The sequence below is a fragment of the Loxodonta africana genome, chromosome 8 (assembly GCF_030014295.1).
Source record: "Loxodonta africana isolate mLoxAfr1 chromosome 8, mLoxAfr1.hap2, whole genome shotgun sequence".
In the NCBI taxonomy this organism is placed as follows: domain Eukaryota; kingdom Metazoa; phylum Chordata; class Mammalia; order Proboscidea; family Elephantidae; genus Loxodonta; species Loxodonta africana.
In genome coordinates this window covers 86,927,581-86,949,288 of record NC_087349.1, presented here as the reverse complement: position 1 = coordinate 86,949,288, position 21,708 = coordinate 86,927,581, and the positions used below count along the sequence as shown (strand labels likewise).

The 21,708-nt window shown below is 42.5% G+C and overlaps 1 protein-coding gene across 2 annotated transcripts in view; it reads right to left on the bottom strand.

Moving 5' to 3' along the window:
* Window positions 1–21,708, bottom strand: part of NFE2L3 (NFE2 like bZIP transcription factor 3) — a 38,359-nt gene that overhangs the window by 3,237 nt on the left and 13,414 nt on the right. The window contains exons 2-3 of one of the 2 annotated variants that reach the window (XM_003406933.4): window positions 3,446–3,625; window positions 322–408 (exon numbers count right to left, since the gene is read on the bottom strand). In XM_003406933.4, the coding sequence (XP_003406981.2) occupies window positions 322–408; window positions 3,446–3,625 (267 nt within the window). The remainder of the gene's footprint in view (window positions 1–321; window positions 409–3,445; window positions 3,626–21,708) is intronic. The other variant, XM_064290097.1, reaches the window with a different exon arrangement.

The window sequence follows — 21,708 nt, the reverse complement described above, 5'->3', positions numbered from 1 at the left end:
AATGAAGACAAAAAAGCTACCGGAAAAATAAAGCTATGCCTTAGTTTGTCAAATGTTTACTGCTATTGTGCTTCAATACGAACGGTCTAGATTTGATTATACCTTTGATTATTATTTGAGAGAAGGAAAAGGTATAAATACTTAGTTCTCCATTTTCTACAAAAATGTACAAGTCTATATGCTTAAATAATGCACTTGACATTAAATATCATTATAAATATTAGTGTAAACTGCTATGTCATCAAAGTAAAAGCATTTATTCAGAGAGGTCAGTGCAGATGTGTTCCCATAAGGATAACAGACAGCCAAGGTTCCAGTTACCTCCAGTGAAGAATGTTCAGGGTGTGATGAAAGCAACTGAAATAAATCTTGTAGACAAAAAGATGTGTCTGTCACATTTAGATGTCTCTGAAGAAGAACACAAAAATGCATGTCATTCTTCAGATAAATTAATCTTTAAAGATAACCAGGTCTTACTTACATGCTGGATTTTTATCCCTGTTTTTCCCCTCGGAAGTTTTACTTTCTATTTCTCTTTTAGTACTGTTAGTATTTTAACATGCATAAAGTCAAAAGTTAATATCTCTATCTCCTTCCTAAACAAGGACCCTCAACTCCAAACTCCTCATTCACTCCTGCTCTAACTTACAATTTCTGGGTAATATTTTTAGTTCTGTATTTTGCCCCTCCACAGATGCCCCTCCCAATTGGTTACAAAATTATGAAATTTTTATAGTCAGTACTTACTGTTTTTGTTGGGTGCTGTCACGTCCGACTCGTGGCATGTGACAGAGAAGTGCCCAATAGGATTTTCTTGGCTGTAATATTTACAGAAGCAGATTGCCAGGTCTTTCTCCCCCAGAGCTGCTAGGTGAGTTGAACTGTCAACCTTTCAGTTAGCAGCCCAGAACTTACCAAAATGTCTTACCAACTTCCTTATTCATCATTCTTATATTTCACTCCTACTTCAGAAATTGGTTTCTTGTTGAAATCACTCTTCTGAAAATTCCTTTCAGAGAGGGTCTCATAGTGACAGTATATTTAACAACGTAACATTGCCCCGTCCTGTGCCATCCTCATAATCATGGCTATTTTCAGGCCACGGCTGCAGCCACCGTGCCAGTCCATCTTACTGAAGGTCCACCTCTTTCGCACTGACCCCGTACCAAGTGTGATGTCTTTTCTCCAGTGATTAATTGTCTCCCCTGATGACATGTCCAAAGTAAGCAAGACTAAGTCTCACCTTTCTCACTTTTAATGAGCATTCTGGCTGTACTTCCTCCCAGACAGATTTGTTCATTCTTCTGGCAGTCCATGGTATATTTAATATACTTAGCCAAAACCACTACTCAAATGTGTCAGTTCTTCGGTTTTCCTTTGTCATTGCCTGGCTTTTGCATGCATATGAGGTGGCTGAAAAGACCATGGCTTGGGTCAGGCACACCTTAGTCATCAAAGTGACACCTTTGTTTTTTAACACTTAAAAGAGGTCTTTTGCAGATTTGCCCAGCGTAATACATCTTTTGATTTCCTGATTGCTGCTTCTATGGGCACTGACTATTGATCCAAGAGGAATGAAATTCTCGACAATTTCAATTTCTTTGCCATTTATCATGATGTTATTTATTGGTCCAGTTCTAAGGATTTTCATGTTCTTCCATACTGAAGACTGTAGTTACCAGTACTTCAAGTCCTCTTTACTTTCGGCAAGCAAGGTTGTGTCATCTACATATCTCAGGTTGTTAACTGGAGTCTTCCTTCAATCCTGATGCTGCATTCTTCATATAGCCCAGCTTGCTGGATTATTTGTTCAGCATATAGATTGAATAAGTCATGTGGAAAAATATAACCCAACCACATACTTTTTCCAATTTTAAACCATGCAATATCTCCTTATTCAAATGACTGCCCCTTGATGCACATACACGTTCCTCATGATGGGCTGACTGAGGAGGGCCAACACAGGCCACTTTCCATCCTTTGAGGGTCTTCAAGGCACAGCACGCAAGCCCCACCTCACAGGGAGGGGGCGTGCTGAAGAAGGCCATGGCTGAGAGCACTCCCTGGGCCAGATTATAAAGGTGTGCCTTTCACGTGGAAGTGTCTATGGGACCCTAGGCCTGTCTCTGGAATACTTGTGGGCAGGCCTGTGGGATGGCAGGATGTGGCCAGGTGAAAAAAGAGGCGCACAGGCTGCAGAAAGAATCCATCTGCGTATCAGCTTCCTGTGGCTGCCGCAACAAAGCACCACAAACATGGTGATTTAAAATGCTTTCACACTTTGGACGCCGTAAGTCCAAAACCCAGGCATCAGCAGGGCCACATTCGCTCTGAAGGCGCTAGGGGAGAATCCTCCCTTTCTTCCAGTTTCTGGTGGCTGCTGGCATTCCTTGGCTTCCTAGGCTTGTGGCCACATCACTCCAATCTCTGCTTCCATCTTTACATCATCTTCTCTGTGTGCCTCAAATCTTCCTGTGCCTTTCTCTTATAAGGATGTTTGTCACTGGATTTAGGGCCCATCCTGATAATCCAGGATGACCTAATCTCGAGATCCTTAATTATACTGGCAGAGACTTTCATTGCAAATAAAGTCACATTCACAGGTTCCAAGTAGACATATTTTTGGGGTGGGAGGGAGGATACCATTCAACCCAAGGAGCCCTGGTGGTGCCAATGATTAAGCACTCGGTTTCTAATCAGAAGGTCGTTGGTTCAAACCCACCCAGCTGCTCTGTGGGAGATAGACTCAGTGGTCTGCTTCTGTAAAGATTACGGCTAAGAAAACCCTAGGGGGCAGCTCTACCCTGTCACATGGGGTCGCTGTGAGTTCAAACTGACTTGACAGCATTCAACAACAACCGTTCAACCCACTAATGCCTGAAGTTCATCTTTCTATACCTCTTTTCACCACTGAATAGGAAGGCTAGACACTTGAGAGGCTGCAGAGGTGGTCCTTGACCTTAGTCTAGGCCAGAGGTACAAAATGGCCGCCTGGACACCCAATGGGTTATTGTAGCTTGGCGCACTGGGAGACTGAGTGAGGATTTGGGCCCAAGCCCCAGACGTTGCCTGTAGGGTCCTCTGCTCACACCCCTGGAACTGGCCAGCCTGGCTGCTCCGGTAGGTAGCTGGCTGAGGATTTTCGGGCTTGGGATGCCAGTCATCTCTATCCCTTGCCATGGCAAACACAACTCACAAAACTTGCCAGCAAGTTCCTGGAGATATATCTAACTTGAGTTTAACTGGAGATAATTCTATGGACTGACTCCTTTGTAAACCAAACAGCCACCCCCACATTTAAAACAAAATATGTATTTTCATATATCAAATTTGCTTACAGTAGGGCACACTTACATGCAAAATTCATTCTCAGCACAAATTGTCAAAACCACAAAATCTACGTTATAGTCAAAGTGGCATGACTAGAATATTCCAGCATGCTTACCTCACTTCTAGATTCATTGCTCTTTTCAGATTCCTTGTCAGGTTTCTCTGCTATGTTATTCTCATCTTCATTATTCTGCTGTAGTGATTCCTCCTGAACTGACACCCTTTGCTGATTTTCCTCATGCTGGGAACTGTAACCCCCAGCAGCTTCAAGCCTCTCTCTCAGTACCTCAATCTCCTATAAAAGCACCAGAAAAATATGCTAACTAGAAATCCACATTTCGTCCAATAACCTTTAAAGCTGCTCTGTACTTACTGCTCAATGATTATGAAAACCAAGTCAAAAGTCAAAAGCCAACAGGCATTTCATTAATTCAGTACCAAAGAAACATTTAGCTCCTAAACAAAAGGTCAGTTTCATATCCTGACCTTGTTAAGTACTCACTGAGACAGGTCATTCTAATCTGCATAATTTAAATTATATGCATTTACAAGGCATCTGCATTTAAAATACTTATAAATTTGATTGGATTTGGACATCAATGTTGCCAGCAGGGAGTTTTTATTTAGTGTCCTGCTGAAATCAGATCAAACTCCTAAGCTGGAAGAAAACACAGAGCCTACATAGAAAAATCTGGAAGGTATTATTACAAATCATTAATTGTGGTACTCTCTGAAGGTGGGATGGGTATGGGCAGTGTAAATACAAAGAGCAGGCTTCCACTTTCTGCGCTTCTGCCTTGTTTGAATACTTTACGACAAGCACGTATTCGTTCTACAGTCAGGAAAAAGATATTTTTATTTTGAAAAAATAAACACCAAAGCTTTAACATCTCCACAGATATTTTGAACCATGCTAACTTACACCGATGACTTTTTTTAACTTTTAATTTACTTTAACCGAAGAAAGACTTGAGTGATTAAAAGGCTAGGGAAGTCCTCTAGACACTCAAATAGTCACTATTTAGCAGGCATATACTGATATAGTCAATTATGACATTAAAAGCTCTGTGTGAGAGAACCCCTGAGGGAGCAGGAGAACAGTGGGATGCAGACCCCAAATTCTCATAAAAAGACCAGACTTAATGGTCTGACTGAGACTAGAAGAATCCCAGCGGACATGGTCCCCAAACCTTCTGTTGGCCCCGAAGACAACTCATCAGACATGGAAGGGACTGGACAATGGGCTGGACAGAGATGCTGAGGAAGAGTGAGCTACTTGTATTAGGTGGACACCTGAGACTGTGTTGGCATCTCCTGTCTGGAGGGGAAATGGGAGGGTAGAGAGGGTTAGAAACTGGCAAAACGGTCACGAAAGGAGAGACTGGAAGGAGGGAGCGGTCTGACTCATCACGGGGAGAGTAAATGGGAGTATGTAGTAAGGTGTATATAAGCTTATATGTGACAGACTGACTTGATTTGTAAACTTTCACTTAAAGCACAATAAAAATTATTAAAAAAAAAAACAAAAAAACCCTCACATCTAGACCAATAAGGAACATCATGATAAATGGAGAAGAGACTGAAATTGTCAAGGACTTCATTTTTCTTGGCTCCACAATCAATGCTCGTGGAAGCAGCAGTCAAGAAATCAAAAGATGCTTAAAAGCTAGCAAGCAGCCATCTAAGCTTCATCAATTGGTCTCAACCCACCTGGAGCAAAGTAGAATGAAGAACATCAAAGACACAAGGTAATTATGAGCCCAAGAGACAGAAAGGGCCACATAAATCAGAGACTACATCGGCCTGAGACCAGAAGAACTAGATGGTATCTGGCTACAACTGATGACTGCCCTGACAGGGAACACAACACAGAATCCTGATGAAGCAAAAGAGTAGTGGAATGCATACCTCAAATTCTCATAAATAGACCAGACTTAATGGTCTGACTGAGACTAGAATGACCCCGGAGGTCATGGTCCCCAGACCTCCTGTTAGCCCAAGCCTGGAACCATTCCTAAAGCCAACTCTTCAGACAGGCTGTGAGACTGGACTAGAAGATAGAAAACGATACTGGTAAGGAGTGAGCTTCTTGGGTCAAGTAGACACATGAGACTATGTGGGCAGCTCCTGTCTGGAGGGAAGATGAGAATGCAGAGGAGGTCAGAAGCTGGCTGAATGGATGGGAATACAGGGTGGAGAGAAGGCGTGTGCTGTCTGATTAGGGGAAGAGCAACCAGGAGTATATAGCAAGGTGTATATAAGTTTTTGTATGAAAGACTGACTTTCTGTGTAAATTTTCACTTAAAGTACAATAAAAACTTTTTAAAAATTAAAAAATAAATACCAGAAGAATATTAACGTTATCACTACCATTTTCTCTTTCTACATTTAAATCTTAAATACTCCCAATATTTAATGTCCAAGCTACATAAGCTAAGGATCCGCCCCTTTCTGTTATTTCACCAGAAATCCCTAGAATTGGTATCATATTGCTACATCTGGGAAAAAAAAAAAAAGGCCTATTCATGATATAATTCCAAGGGAAAATAAACTATTATAAGCACAACCATTGATATGGTTGAAAATGTATGAAGGCAGAAATTCCGTAAAGGAGAATATAAACTTAACTAGGCTGATACCATGTTTACATGGTATATTTATATTATCTGCTTCATCCCTGCAGTGTGAGATAATAAATACTTGAAGGCATCTTCTGTGCCTTTAAATAAGTAAGACACTCTACCAAGTTTAATAATCAGTAAAAATAATTTAGTATTACAGATGCCATTGAAAGTCCTTAAAGTGATTAGATCAGAGATGAACCACCCACTTTACCAGCTATAAAAAGACTTCCTCATGGACAACAACCTGAACACTCTCCTTGAAGGCTCTGGGCTCTGCAGAGTTGAAGGTTTACATCATGCCGCACTCTGCCCTCGAATCAAGTCTATGGCAATTACGGTCTGCCATGGAAAACGAAGAACTGTAGGGAAAAACTGTGGTTTAGGTGGCTTCTGAGGTGGAGGTTTTTCCACTAACTTTGGGGGTACAAACTTGGGAGAAAGTGAGAATGGGCTTCTCTCTGGTAATGACAAGGACACAATGCAAAACCTAGATGGCTGTCTGGCAGTTTACCTGGACAAGGTGCGGGCGCTGGAGCAGGCAAACAGTGCACATGAATCTAAAATCAAAGGACGGTTTAAGAAATTTGGGCCTGGGGCTAATAATGGTCAAGGAGAAAAACCAGGACTACAAGAAGTATTTCCAGATAATTGAGGAACTTAAAAACAAGCTTTCAGATGCAACCATGAATAACACCAGCTTCTTGCAACAGACTGACAACGTGAAACTAGCGGCTAAGAACATCAGACAAAAAGCGAAGTGTTAAAACAGAAGATTTTCACTGCTGCTGATGGATGCATCCAATTCCGCTAAGACTGAGGTGAATGAACTGAAGCAAATTTTTCAGGCCCTGGAGATTGAGCTACAGGCTGCAGTAGCCCTGAACCAACAAGAATGTTTCAGTACAATTGTTGAAGAGCTGTTTGATAGCATTGTTGTCTCATCACAAATAAAAGATGTTCACCAAAGACCAGCTCAAGGAGCCATCACACAAATCAGCCACAAAAATGAATACAGTACCAAGAACCATTTAATCCTGATCATATATGTAAAACAAGCCCTGTGAGGTGTATAGAGTCAAACTCTGAAAAACATATGAAAACAAGGGGACATATTTAAACAATACTGGTCTTTAAACAATGGGAAAAATAAAAGCCAGCAGGATATTTGGAATGTTTTTGCTCGTATGTAATAAAGTTATTAGAAAAAAAAAAAAGCTCTGTGTGAAGTTGTTTCTCCCCCTCCAACATCAAGGCTTCTCAAACTCTTTCAAAGGATCTATTTTTAATTTCTGAATTCAGCAACACTGTGCACTGGACCAACCCAAGGACAACAACGCTACTGCTACTCTAACCACAGAAATGCTAACCTTACAAAAAAAAAAAATGAAGGTCAAAAATGGAAATCTAGATGCCAAAAGCAAGGGGGTAAATCAAAGCAAAAGCGGAGAAAGGCAGCTGATGTCCTGGTGGCCCACCCGGTTTTTTACTTGTTTCTCTGTTAGACTGTACCTAGCTCTGATGCAAGGGCAGTGGTGGTCCAGTGGTAGAATTCTTGCCTTTCATGCAGAAGACCTGGGTTTGATTCCTGGCCACTGCACTTCATGTATACCCACCACTTGTCTGTCAGTGGAGGCCTGAGTGTTGCTGTGGTGCTGAACAGGTTTCAGTAGAGCTTCCAGACTAAGACTGACAAGGAATAAAGGCCTGGTGATCTACTTCTGAAAATCAGCCAGTGAAAACCCTATGGATCACAATGCTTCGTTATAACCCCCAACCAACATGGGGATGGGGGCAGGACCGGGCTGCATTTCACCCCATTGTGCATGGGGTCCCCCTTAAGTGGGTGTCATGGACTGAACTGTGTTCCCCAAAAATATGTCAACTTGGTTAGGCCATGATTCCCAGTATTGTGTGGTTGTCCTTCATTTTGTGATTGATGTAATTTTCCTATGTGTTGTAAATCCTAATCTCTGCCTGTGGTCAATGAGGCAAGATTAGGTTATGTTAGAGAGGATTAGGGTGGGATGCAACAGCCTTACTCAGGTCACATCCCAGATTCAATTTAAAGGGAGCTTCCCTAGGGTGTGGCCTGCATCACACCTTTTATCTTACAAGAGATAAAAGGGAAGGGAGAGTTGGGGACCTCGTATCATCAAGAATGTAGCACCTGGAGCATGGTGCATCCTTTGGACCTGGGGTCCCTTTGTGCAGAAGCTCCCAGAGCAGGGGAAGATTGATGACAAGGACCTTCCCCCAGAGCCAATAGAGAAAAAGCCTTCCCCTGGAGCTGGCACCCTGAATTCGGACTTCTAGACTCCTGAACTGTGAGAGAATAAACTCTTGTTTGTTAAAACCACCCACTTGTGGCATTTGTTATAGCAGCACTGATGACTAAGACAGTGGAGGTGGTATGTGACTAGATGACAGCTAACAAATACAACTCCATGACACACTTAGCCTTCCTCCATCACACTGTGGATGACTGCCTTGTTCTGAGCTCAATCCATCTGTCCCATTTGTGCACGGAAACCCAGCCCTACTCCTCGACCCTCTTTTCTGTACCAACAATTGTTGCTATCAGATAATTGCCATCAGTCTACTAATACCTACAACAGTATCTCCCATTTAAAAAAACTCTTCTGTTGATTCTGCTTTGTTCTTTAGATCCTGTCCCACTATTCTGCTCCCCTTCAGAGCAAAATCCTCCAAAGAGTTACCTGGACTCAGAGTATTCTCTCTTGAACCTATTCCCATGAGAATTTGTCTCCACCATCCTACGCAAGACAGCTCCTCAAGCTCTCCCACAATCTTGCCCTCACCAAAACCTCATCTTACTCAACCTATCAGCATCATTTGTCTTAGGTTACTCCCTCTTCCTGAAAAGTCTTCACCTGGCATCCAAGCACCTCTCTTCATTCTTCTCCTACCTCACCAATCACTTTTCTTTTGCTGATTCTTCATTTTCCTGATGTCTACACATAGCAACGCCCCAAAGCTCAGTCCTCTGGCACTCTGGGCTCTCTCATCCACCTCGGCTTTTTTAGCTGCTCGCTATGAGTCGGAACACTGGGGTTTTTTTTGGTTCCTTTCCCTGTAAAGGTTTCCTCTGTACCCCTCCACCCCTTTGCGGCTTCTTTCAGGTCTTTATCCAAACACGACCATCTCAGTTTCTTAACCACTCTGTATAAAAAAAGCATCTCTTCCATCAGCATCCATCTTCCTTATCTTGCTTTTTTTTTTCCACTGCATTTAGCATCGACCGATCTAGTACCATATTTATTTGCTGTATGTCCCATTAGAATGTTAAATTTTCTGAGGGCAGTGACTGTTTACTGTGTTCACCACTGTATGCCCACTGCCAGACCCTTAGTAAATATGTGTTGAATGGATCAGCTCCTAGAAACAGCACCCTAAGTCTTTGGTAGGGATCCTACTTATGATGGGATGGGGATGCCGCAGTCTTGTTCTTTCCTGCAATTACAGTGCTGATTCCTACCAGTATTTGGGGAAGGAAGGAAAAGGGAACCACTCTTTGTCCTTCGTCTTTTGCCAAGGCAAAATTTCTTTTGTCAACCTGAAGATAATCAAATTTTAAATTCTGGATTCCTGAGGCAGCTAACTTTGTTTGCAAATTTGCTTTTGGTGGGCAGAGAAACTTTTGATCTCTGTATCCCATGATCTAGCTTAGCGCCATGAAGCAAGGCTTGCTGAAGTAATCTGCATTATGTGAGTTAATACAACACACATGAACTTGCACACATGAGAATATGTTACCTTTAACTTTACACAAATAAGCAACATATGGATCCATGGGGCTAATACAGGACGAGAGCAAACCCACAAGGAAATTGACCACGTAAACATCAGCCTGGGAAGGTTTTATCGTGGGGAAAATTTTTAGTATATAATGAAGTCTGGTGGAATCCCTGGGTGGCACAAATGGTTAGCTGCTGGACTACCAACAAAAGGTCTTAGAAATAAGACGTGGTGATCTGCTTCCAAAGGTCACAGCCTTGAAGACCCTATGGAGTAGCTCTACTCTGCACACTTGGGGTCGCCATGAGTTGGAATCAATTTGATGGCAATTAACAACAATGAAGTTTGGTAATGAAAGGTATGTAAGGTGGTCTGCCTAAAAACTTAGGAGGAGGACTGAGGGTATCAGGGAAATGGTGTATGACCAGAGTACACCAGGTCCTCTCTTCTGTGGAGCCAATGGGAGTTCAAACTGCCAACCTCTCAGTGAGCAGCTGAGCACTTAACCATTGCGCCACCACTGCTCCTTTTATAGTAATGCTAAATTTCCTGATCACTGGCTACAGAAAAGAAAATCTTTGTTCTTAGGAAATACACACAAAAGTATTTAGGGATCAAGGGAGACAAAGCTCTGATTCACTCTTAAATGTTTCAAAACAAAAAAAAATTACATATATGTGTGTGTATGTGTGGCACAGTGGTTAAGAATGTGGCTGCTATCTGAAAGGTTGGTAGTTTGAATCCCCAGCGGCAGTTCAAGTCCACCAGCCATTCCTTGGAAACCATATGGGGCAGTTCTACTCTGTCCTATAGGGTCGCTACGAGTTGGAATCGACTCAAAGGCAACGGTTTTTTTTTGGTGTGTATGTGTGTGTGCACATGCACACACACACACATATACAGGTAGTCCCTGGCTCACAATGTATTTAAGATGAATAGCAGTTCAATTTTTTTCTTTTTTTGTACATCTTACTGTTACTAATATGTACTACATACAACTTTGCGGCACATAATTTGCTGTTATCATTCTCAGATGTCCACCTGCAGATGTTCAAAGATTGGATTTATAAAGACCCTGACAATAAAAGGCAATAATAATGAAATCTAATAAATAAATACAGAGCTATTTGACTCACATTAGAACTAACTTAAAACGGAGTCATGGGAACGGAACCCCATCGTAAGTTGGGGACACATACATGTATAAAAACCAAATCCACTGTCACTGGGTCGATTCCAACTCATAAGAGCCCATGTGTGTCAGAGTAGAACTGTGCTCCATAGAGTTTTCAATGGCTGCAGTCTTTGGTTTGTGTGTGTGTATGTATGCATGTGTGGTTTAGGTGAAGGTTTACAGGGCCAATTAGTTTCTCATTAAACAATACATGTATTGTTTTGTGGCATTCGTTGCCAACCCCGTGATGTGTCAACACTCCCCTTCCTGACCTTGGGTTTCCCATTTCCATTTTCCCGGCTTTCCTGTCCCCTTCTGCCTTCTTGTCCTTGCCCCTGGGCTGGTGTGCCCATTTATTCTTGTATACATGGTTGACCTACGTGTATTTTTTTGTTTTATGGGCCTGTCTGATCTTTGGCTGAAGGGTGACCCTCAGGAGTGACTTCAGTACTAAGTTAAATAGGTTTCCAGGGGCCATACTCTTGGGGTTTCTCCAGTCTCTGTCAGACCAGTAAGTTTGGTCTTTTTTTTCTAAGTTTCAATCTTGTTCTACATTTTTCTCCAGCTCTGTCTGGGAACCTCTATTGTGATCCCTGTCAGAGCAGTTGGTGGTGGTAGCCAGGCACCATGTAGTTGTGCTGGAGGCTGTGGTAGTTGTGTTCCATTAGTCCTTTGGACTAATTTTCCCTTGTGTTTTTGGTTTTCTTCATTCTCCCTTGCTCCAGATGGGGTGGGACCAGTAGACATATCTCACATGGCCACTCACAAGCTTTTAAGACCCAGATGCTACTCACCAAAGTAGGATGTAGAACATTTTCCTTGTAAACTATGTTATTGCCAGTTGAGCTAGATGTCCCCCTGGATTCAATCGTAAGTAAGTAGACTGTCAGGCTTTTCTTCTGCAGTGTCACTGAGTGGATTTGAACCACCCAACCTTTTGGTTAGCAGCCAGGCACAAACTAAAAATTGTACCATCCAAGAACCTATATATGTATATACAAAGAAGTAGTTATAAATGTGTCGTTGAGTGACATCAAGTCGATTTCAATTCAAAGCAACCCCATGCAACAGAGCAGAATTGCCTCATAGGGTTTCCTAGGCTATAATCCTTAAGGAAGCAAGACTGTCAAGTTTTTTTCCCAGAGAACCACTGGGTGATTTCAAACTGCCAACCTTTTAGTTAGCAGCTGAGCATTTAACCATTTAAGCGTTGCACCACCAGGGATCCTTATAGATTTATAGAAATAAATCAAATGGGGCAAAAAATATAAACAACTGGTAAATCTGTGTAAAGGACATAAATACTACTCTTGTAACTTAAAATTGCTGTGTAGCAAAGTCACTTTGGCTAAAGTAACAGCAAAGGGTTAACCTAGAAGAGTTTTTCTTCCATTTTATTTTCTCTTACCTAATTGTTTCCCCAAAGTCATATCAATTGTTTTAATAATTATTTTCACCTCCTTCCTTTACATTTTAATTTCATATTTCACTTTTTTGTCCGATTCTTTGGTTATGCTTCCAGAATACTGTCAAGTGATAATGGTGATAACCTGACATTCTTATCTTCCTCGTGAGATTAATGGGAATACTTTCAATGTTTTACGACTAAGCATGGCGTGCTGACTTCTGAGATACATTTTCCATTCATTCATTCAGACAATACATTCTGAGCGCCAACTACTACAGCAGTTGCTGAGGATACAATAGTGAAAAAACACATTCAGATCTTGGCCCTTCAGAACTTACATTCTAAAGGGAGAGGGAGGAAAAAATACAAGTGAACTAATAAATACAATAACTGCGAGTTACAGTAAGTTATGGAAAGTGAAAGAGGAGAAAATAGGGGACCTACTTTACAAAGACTGATGAGAGAAAGGAAGGGAAGGTTATATTTTAGCTAAGACCTAAGGGAAAAAAAGAGGGGAGGAATGTCGAAAGGATGCATTCCAGGCATCCCTAATATCCAAATATTGTCCCCCTTTGCCTGTTACCATAATGCACTTAATCAGTGCCTTAATGATGCATATTTGTTTCCTACCTTTTCTTTTAACAAACAATATTAAAATGTCCTTATATATACTTCTTTGCATGCATGTGAAAGCTGGATAAATTCCTAGAATTTCTGCTGGGTCAATACACACATGAAGGTTTTATTTCCATGGTTACGGCCCAACAGCCCTTCAATAAAGTTTGTGTCAATTTAAATTCTTATCGACAATTTGATAGATGAAAACCCATATCTCATTGTAATTTTAAATTATATTTCTCTCATTATGAATGAGGCTGAACATCTTTTACAAGTTTAAAAGCAGCCTATATTTCCTTTTCTGTGAGCTGTTGGTGACCTTTGCTCATTTTTTTCACTGATTGGTAGTAGCGTGACATCACTCACTTTTACTCACCTCCTTCCATCCAGTCTCCACAGAGACGCAAGAGTGAACATGAGATCAGTTATGGGGCTACGGCAATAATTTAGATGATAATCTGAAAAAAAGGGTGGCTGTTTAACAGAAGTGGAGAAATCCATGAAATATTTTGGAAAAAAAGCACAGACAGATTCGTTGAGGGACTGGAAATAAGGAATAAAGGAAAGGGCAGAATTAAGAATGACTCGAAGATTTCTGGCATAAATAACTTGGTGGATAGTTGAGGGGTGAACAGTTCACAGGGAAACATCAATTCTTCCATTTTGGATATGTTAAATTTGAGACATGACAAGTCAAGTAGAAAGATCAATCATACCTGTAGAGTTTGAGAATATGGAGTCTGGAGCAAAAGTCTGATTTGGAGGTATAAACCAGGGACACTTCAACCTAAATTTTTTAAAAAAATCCATGGGAACTGATGAGAGACCCAGTCAGAGAATGCAGAGCAAGGAGAAGGGGACTCGACTCAGCACTGACTCCCAAATAACTGTGACATGAAGGGTCAGGTGGAGAAGCCAGCAAAGCAGGCTGAGGGTAAAGTGCCCGGGAAACCAGCAACAGTGGTACTCCAGAATCCAAGAGTGTTTCAAGAAGAAGGGAGTGGTTGATTGTGTTGAATGCTGCTTGGAGTTTGCATAAGGACAGAAAAGTATCCACTGATTGGCAATATGGAAGCTGTTGGTAACCTTCAGAAAAGCAATTTCGGGTAGGAGCCAAATGGTACTGTACTGAAGAGTAAACGGGAGCTGACGAATTGGAAACAAAATTCTTTCAAGAAATCTGGCTATGAAATTGAGCAGTGAAATGGGTCAGAGCAGTAATTTCTTGTGTATAAGGTGTGAAATACAAGAGCATGTTGGTAAGGGAATGATTCAGGAGAGAGGATAACTGCAAAGTAACATCCTTTAGAAGGCAACAGAGGAGGGACTTCAAAGTACAAGTGGCAGGGCTGATTTTGGAAGAAGGAAAAATAAAGCCTTTATTTCAAGGTAATGAGTAGAAGGTGGATGCAAGAATATATGAGGATTTGTCAGTAGGAAGATCTATTTATTCTTATACTCGAAGAATATTTTTTAAAAGTAGAAATGGATACTGAACATTAAGGTGATTTTAAAATATGTCCACAAATTATTCGGTACTCCTGTCTTCAAGAGGTAGATCTTAACTCCCCTCCTCTTGAAAAAAAAAAAAGCAGGGGCTAAAGTTCATGACTTTCTTCTAACAAACAGAATATGGTAAAAGTGACAGTATAGTATATGACTTCAAAAGACTAGGTCATCAAAAGCATTGTGGCTTCCTCCTTGCTCTCTCTGATCACCTGCTCTGGTGAAAGCTCTCTCTCATGTTATAAGGACATTCAAGTAGTCCTTTGGAGATGCCTACGTGAGGAGGAACTAAGGCCTCTTGCCAACTACCATGTGAATGATCCATCTTGGGAGTGGATTCTCCAGTCCCAATCAAGCCTTTAGATGACTGCAACCTAGCCAACATCTGTAATGGTTTATTTTTATTTTTTGTTGTTGAGCATACAGCAGAACACATACCAATTAAAGTTTCTACATGTACAATTCAGTGACATTGACTGCCTTCTTCAAATTGTACAACCATTCTTACCCTCCTTTCCAAGTTGTTCCTCCATCATTAACATAACCTCATTGTCCCCTAAGTTTCTTATCTAATCTTTTGAGTTGCTGTTGTCAATTTGAAACCCTTTAGAGATAGCTCTTAAAAGAGCACAATGCTCAAGGCCTTAAAAAAAAAAAAAAAAACCCCAGTGCCGTCGAGTGGATTCCGACTCATAGCGACCCTATAGGACAGAGTAGAACTGCCCCATAGAGTTTCCAAGGAGCGCCTGGCGGATCTGAACTGCCGACCCTTTGGTTAGTAGCCATAGCATTTAACCACTACGCCACCAGGGTTTCCCGCTCAAGGCCTATAACCATTTATTTCCTCCTCCTTTTTATCCAGGTAGAGAGACAGTGAGACCTGGGGAAAATCCCTTCAGTGCTGAGTACAGGTAGTCCCCAATTTGTGATATATTTGACAATGAACCAAATTAGTGTGTTTTTTTTATATATAATGTTTCCAACCTCCAAAGACAAGTAAAGATCAGATTAATAAAGATACTGATAACAAAAGGCAATAATAATGAAAAGTAAACTAAAAAAAAAAAAAACAAAACAGAGGTATTTGACTTACATCAGAAACGACTTCCAACGGAGTCGTCAGAAGGAAATGCTGCTGTTAGTCAAAGACTACCCTACCTGGTTTCCTTTCCAACTCTGACATCCCAAGGGTCTATGAATAAGTGCCCATATAATTTATCGTCCAAACCAGCACACTTTTGAGAGGGTAAGAGGGTGCTATTAACAATTAAGGTGGAGCAATGGACATATATCAGGACTGTCCCATATGGCCACCCCATCTATGAGGCTACAGGGAAAAGAGAAGGAGGCTGCTGCATAATTATCAAGGATCTTGATGGCAGACTGGAAAAACTTGCGCAGCCTAACAAAAAAAAACTCGTTGCCATTGAGTGGATTCCGACTCGTAGCAACCCTATAGAACAGCGTAGAACTGCCCCACAGTTTTCCAAGGAGCGCCTGGTAGATTCGAACTGCCAACCTTTTGGTTGGCAGCCGTAGCTCTTAATCACTACATACAACCTTAGGTATTCAATAAATATCATCTAAAATAGTTCTTGGAAACCCTGGTGATGTAGTGGTGAAGAGCTACAACTGCTAACCAAAAGGTTGTCAGTTTGAATCCACCAGGTGCTCCTTGGAAACTCTTTGGGGGCAATTCTACTCTGACCTATAGGGTTGCTATGAGTCAGAATCGACTCCATGGCAATGGGTTTGGTTTTGGTTTAAGATAGTTCTTCTTTCATTCATTTAACTATCATTTATTGAGAGCCTATTATGAAGCCTATAGGAGCATGTATCCAAAGAAGTGATGAGTGAGAATAATAACCTTCCCCAGGTTATTGTGAGATGTACCACCCAGATACCCTTCAAGACCAGCTGTCAGGGGTGTGCAGGGAACAGCCACCAGCTGTGCCCCTCAAGGAATGCCTCATCTGCTGAGCAGCCTCCCCTAAGGTTATGGCCTTCCCAGGATGCCCAGACCACAGCTGATCAGGTAGGAAAGGTAAAAGGCTTAAGATTGGACAATTCTGACAGGACATTTTAGCCCAGAGCTTCCGGTTTTGTTGGCCTGCGTCACAGCTAGACTTTTTCTTCTGTCCAGTCCTGCTTTCTTACCCTTCCCTCCACACATGCTGATCCCAAAGGATATTCCCTGATAAACCTCCTGGAGGGGGAGAGGGGAGACCAGAATCTTTGGGCAGGGAGGGATGGGGGTTTCAATATTATAATATTTACATTTAGAAAATGAAAAGGCTTACCACATTTGTAATATGATTTGCAGTTCGCAAAGTGCCACAGAAACCTCCTGGATAGGAGGGCTCAGGTTCAAAGAGGCTGAGGAAAAAGATCCATCCTTCCCTTATCAGGCAGGAGTCCTCCCGGTGCAAATGCTTAAGTGCTCGGCTGCTAACTGGAAGGTAAGTGGTTCAAACCCACCAGCCACCAGAGGGAGAAAAGCTCTGCTCCTGTAAAAATCACAGCCTAGATGTAAAAATGGCCTGGCAGCTGAATTTGACCTCCTCCAATTAAAAAAAAAAAAAAAAAAAAAAAAATTTTTTTTTTTTTTTTTAATTTCACAAGGGGAAGGGGAATCAAGATCAACAGCCCAAGGCTGATTCCCATGTGGGCGGAGATCAGACATGGCTCCTCCCTCTCCCTTTTTTTTTTAACCAATTCTGACACCAACGTCACTCCCACGGCACTCTCTACTTCTCTGCTGGGTTCCATAATTTGTTGCAATGGCCACACAGAACTCACAGACAGTACTCATGATTATGGGGTTTATTAGCAAAGTAACAAGTTACAAGACAGGCTCAAGAGTGCTCAGGGCACAGTTCCTCCATCAGGACAGCCTCTCAGCTGTGGCCACAGGCACACCTCTCTCTGGCTCCTGGCCAGGCCTCTGCCCTGCTCCGGCAAGTGTTACAAAGCTCTTTTAGCTCTGGCGATTAAGTGCCTGGAGGTACCCCACTCTGGCAGTAAGCCTCAAGCCTGAAGGCGCTCAGCTTTCTCACTCCCTGGGCCAGGGAACTCCACCTCAGATGCTTCGCACTGGTCTCCTGATTGCCGCCATCTTGCGCTGTCTTCTCTTTTACATCTCCTCTCTGTCTCCTGGATCTAGAAGGTTCTCAGAGCAGAAATTCCAGGTCCAAAGGACACACGCCCCTCCTGGCTCTTCTTTCTTGGTGGTGTTGAGACCCTCCCTTCCCACTTCTGGGATGGCTCATTTTAAGCCTAGCAGGATGGCAAAACTGATCAATCCCCTCGTTAGTGTTCTATAATTTATTTGCATGGTCCCACCCCCACAAGGGTGTCATGTACCTTATTTATACTAGCAAGCTATCTAATCCCCTTGGTGGGCCACAGGAACTCATTTGCATACCCCCACCCAGTCTTTTGGTGGGAGTTACAAGACCATGGCAAGAATGACCACCTAAAAGCGATCCATCACACCGCATTGGGAATCCCCCTGGGGGCAGTTCTACTCTGTCAGATGAGGCGACTGTGAGCTGGAATAGACTCCCGGGCAAACAATCACCACAACGCCTACCAGCTATGTGACCTTGACCAGCTATGTGACCTTGGGCCAGTTCTAAACCTCTTCGACCCTTAGTTTTCCTGTCTGTGAAATGAGAGGGTAATATTATAGAATTCACTTTTTAAGAAAGTAGTTGAAGAAAAACATTTCATGAATTTAAAGATGCTATATAAAAAAAGAAAAGAAAATTTTCTTTTTATATAAATGTTAGTTACTCCTTTCTACTGCTTTTTGATTCTGAAGAGTTTTAAGTAATGATTAATCACTGAAAACTCCATCAGAATTTCAAGAGAAAGCCATAGCAGCCCCTGGTAGCCAGTAATTACTATCTTTTTGCTCTCTTCCTGTTTTTCCTGACTGAACAGCATGGCACTGAGAGATAGAGTGTAAGTGTTTTACAAGTACTGTTGTGGGTACTGGAGGTTTATGGACTATGCTCTTCATTTAAAGAGTGGACAGGTTAAACCCATCATTAAGTTACCTTTTATTTGTGTGTAGGTGGTTTTTACCCTTGTGGGGCAAGGATCCAGTAATGGAAATAAAGTTTCCATGAACCACAGAAAGCCTTTGTAAACTCGTGTGCTGGAACACTTAGTCACAACTAAAGCCCTATGACTTGTACAGAACTAGCACCTGCGGAAGGCCCACAGTCCTCCCCATCCGCCACCCCCTTCTGCTAGACATCAACCCACCCTATCCTCTTCTAGGCCCCAAACCTACCCAGCTTGTGCCCCTTAGCCAAAACTGAACTCTGCCTCTAAAATCCCCTTGCTTCTAGGTTTTCTCTACAGTGCTTAATCCTATTCTATCTAAAATTACCTTTCGGGTCTTCCCTTTCCTTTGTTACTATTGTTAGATGTGCCAAGTCAATTTTCAACTCATAGTGACCCATGGGGTCTTATAGGCTGTAATCTTTAGGGAGCAGATCACCATACTGGGCTGTAAACTTAGGACACCTGCTCTCTAGCTAGTCACCTTTGTCACCTGTGTAAGGAGCAGAGAAGAGCCTTGCAAGGAGGTTTTCTGAGTTGATGAAGGTAAGGCAAAGGGAAGAAAGAAACAAAGCCAAGCTTTTCTACTTGCTAAGTCTCTGCCAAAGTGCCAGCCTGTCTGAAGCCCCCAGTAACTGGCAACATGATTCCCAAGTATACTTTCTATGTGTACAGTACTTATTATGCCGCATATGGATCTGGATGATGTGAGGGAGAGTTTGCCCCTGAAAACACTCTTTGTGAACAGTCCCAGCTGGCCTAGCTGGTGCCTTTCATTTATTCCTTTGGGGGAGTAAGGCCTGAGACCTTCTTTGACCTTTAGGTTGGATGAACCTTCAAGGACAGAGTACGGTGTGGTGCCTAGAAGAAGGATGACATCAGGGGGAGTGAGGTGAAGGCCAGAGAATTTTGAGGCCTGTCTCTAGGCTGGAGGCAAGCTGGAATCATCAGGTCTAGAAAGAAACAGGCTGACAGATAAAGAGAGATTGTGTCCTCCTTTGCCTGGATGGTTTTTTAAAATTGTGCTTTAAGTCGAAGTTTACAGTTCAAGTTAGTTTCTCATACAAAAATTTATACATTCATTGTTATGTGACCCTAGTTGCTATCCCTATAATGTGAAAGCACACCCCTCCTTTCCACCCCAGATTTCCTGTGTCCATTCAACCAGCTCCTGTCCCCTTCTGCCTACTCATTTCGCCTCCTGACAGGAGCCGCCCATTTAGTCTCATGTATCTACTTGAACTAAGAAGCACACTCTTCATGAGTGTCATTTTATGTCTTATAATTCAGTCTAATCTCTGTCTGAAGAGTTGACTTTGGGAATGGTTTTAGTTCTGAGTTAACAGAGTCTGGGGGCCATGTTTTCTGGGGTTCTCCAGTCTCAGTCAGACCATTAAGTCTGGTCTTTTTACATGAATTTGAATTCTGCACCCCACTTTTCTCCTGCTCTGTCAGGGACTCTCTGCTGTGTTCCCTGTCAGGGTGGTCGTTGGTGGTAGCCAGACACCATCTAGTTCTTCTGGTCTTAGGCTGATGGAGTCTCTGGTTTATGTGGTCTGTTTTGTCTCTTGGGCTAATATTTTCCTTGAGTCTTTGGTGCTCTTCATTCTCCTTTGCTCCAGGTAGGTTGGGACAATTGATGCATCTTAGACGGCTGCTCACAAGCTTTTAAGACCCCAAGCACCACTCACCAAAGTGGGATTTTCTTAACAAATTCTGTTATGCCAATTGACCTAGATGTTCCTGGAAACCATGGTCCCCAGACTGGCCTGGGTGGTTTTTAAATTTTTTTTTTCACTAGTTTATAGTAATTATAGTCCACATTTATCATGCATGCACCATAGGCCAGGCACCATACACATTATCTCATTTAAGCTGCAGAGCATGCCTGTAACATAGGTACTGTCATTATCCCCTCTTACAGAGGAGGCAACTGAGGCACAGAGAGGTTAAGCAACTTGCCTTAGGTCACACAGCTAGTATATGATAGAACCTGGACTGATTGCCAGGATTGTTATTTCATAGCTAGCTCTTAGCCACTGGGGTTAGTGTGTAACCACCCCCACCCTCGCCCCGTGTCTTCGTTTCCTAGTGCCGCCATAACAGAAATACCACAAGTGGGTGGCTGTAATGAACAGAGATTTTTTCACAGTTTAGGAGGCTAGAAGTCCAGATTCAAGGCGCTGGCTCTAGGGAAAGGCTTTTTCTCTCTGCTGGCTCTTAGGGTAGGTCCTTGTCTCTTCAGCTTCTGGTCCTCAGTTCCTGGTGATCTTCACATGGCATGACATCTACCTTTTCTCCATCTGCGTCTGCTTCTCTGCCTAATCTGCTCCTTTTGTATCTCAAAAGTGATTAGTTTAAAACATACCCTATACTCACATGGCCTCATGAACATAACAAAGAAAACCCGATTCCCAGAGGGGTTTACACTCACATGTGCAGGAGTTAGGATTTACAACACCTATTTTGGGGGGACACAATTCAATCCATAACACACCCCCTAGTGTGTGCCCCAGAAGCTGGCCCCTGCAAACTCTCGGGTTGCCTGGGCTGTCTGGCTTCCAGCAGGGTTCATGAGAGAGAGGCTTGAACAGGGGATGGAGGGTGGGCACAGGAGGCCAGGGCATTTCCTTCCACTCCCTCGGCTTTGACACAGCACCCCTGGTGGTGGCTGCATCTCCCCATGGTCCCCTGGGAGCCTCCTCCAAGGCTCCAGCTGTCAGTGGGTGCTGGCAACACTCTTTCCACCCCTGTCCACCGGCAGTCTCTGGACACCTTGACATCCCTTGTCTACTCCTCCTGTAAGATGTCACTCACTCAAGTCCCTTCATTTGAGGCATCTAGGGTGGATTCTGTTTTCTGCTGGAGCCCAGCTATTACCACTGCAGAGGGTGGATTCCTACTGTGTCACACAGACTAAAGCAGCAGTGGTGGAAAGAGATGACTCCATGTAAATAAAATGAAGTTCCTGTCCGTCTGAGCGTTTCATTATCAAGCAAAAACAGCTGGATAAAATGCAAGGCATGAATCTCGTCTGGAATGTGATTTGAACAAACCAACCCTGAAAAACTATTCATGAGATAACTGGGGAGATTTGAACATGACTGGGTATCTAATAATAATTAAAGAGGTACTGTTAATTTGTGCTAATGGTTATTGTGGTTATTTCAGGGATCTATACTGAAACGTTTTCAGAAAATTTTCTGAGTCAATGAAAGAAG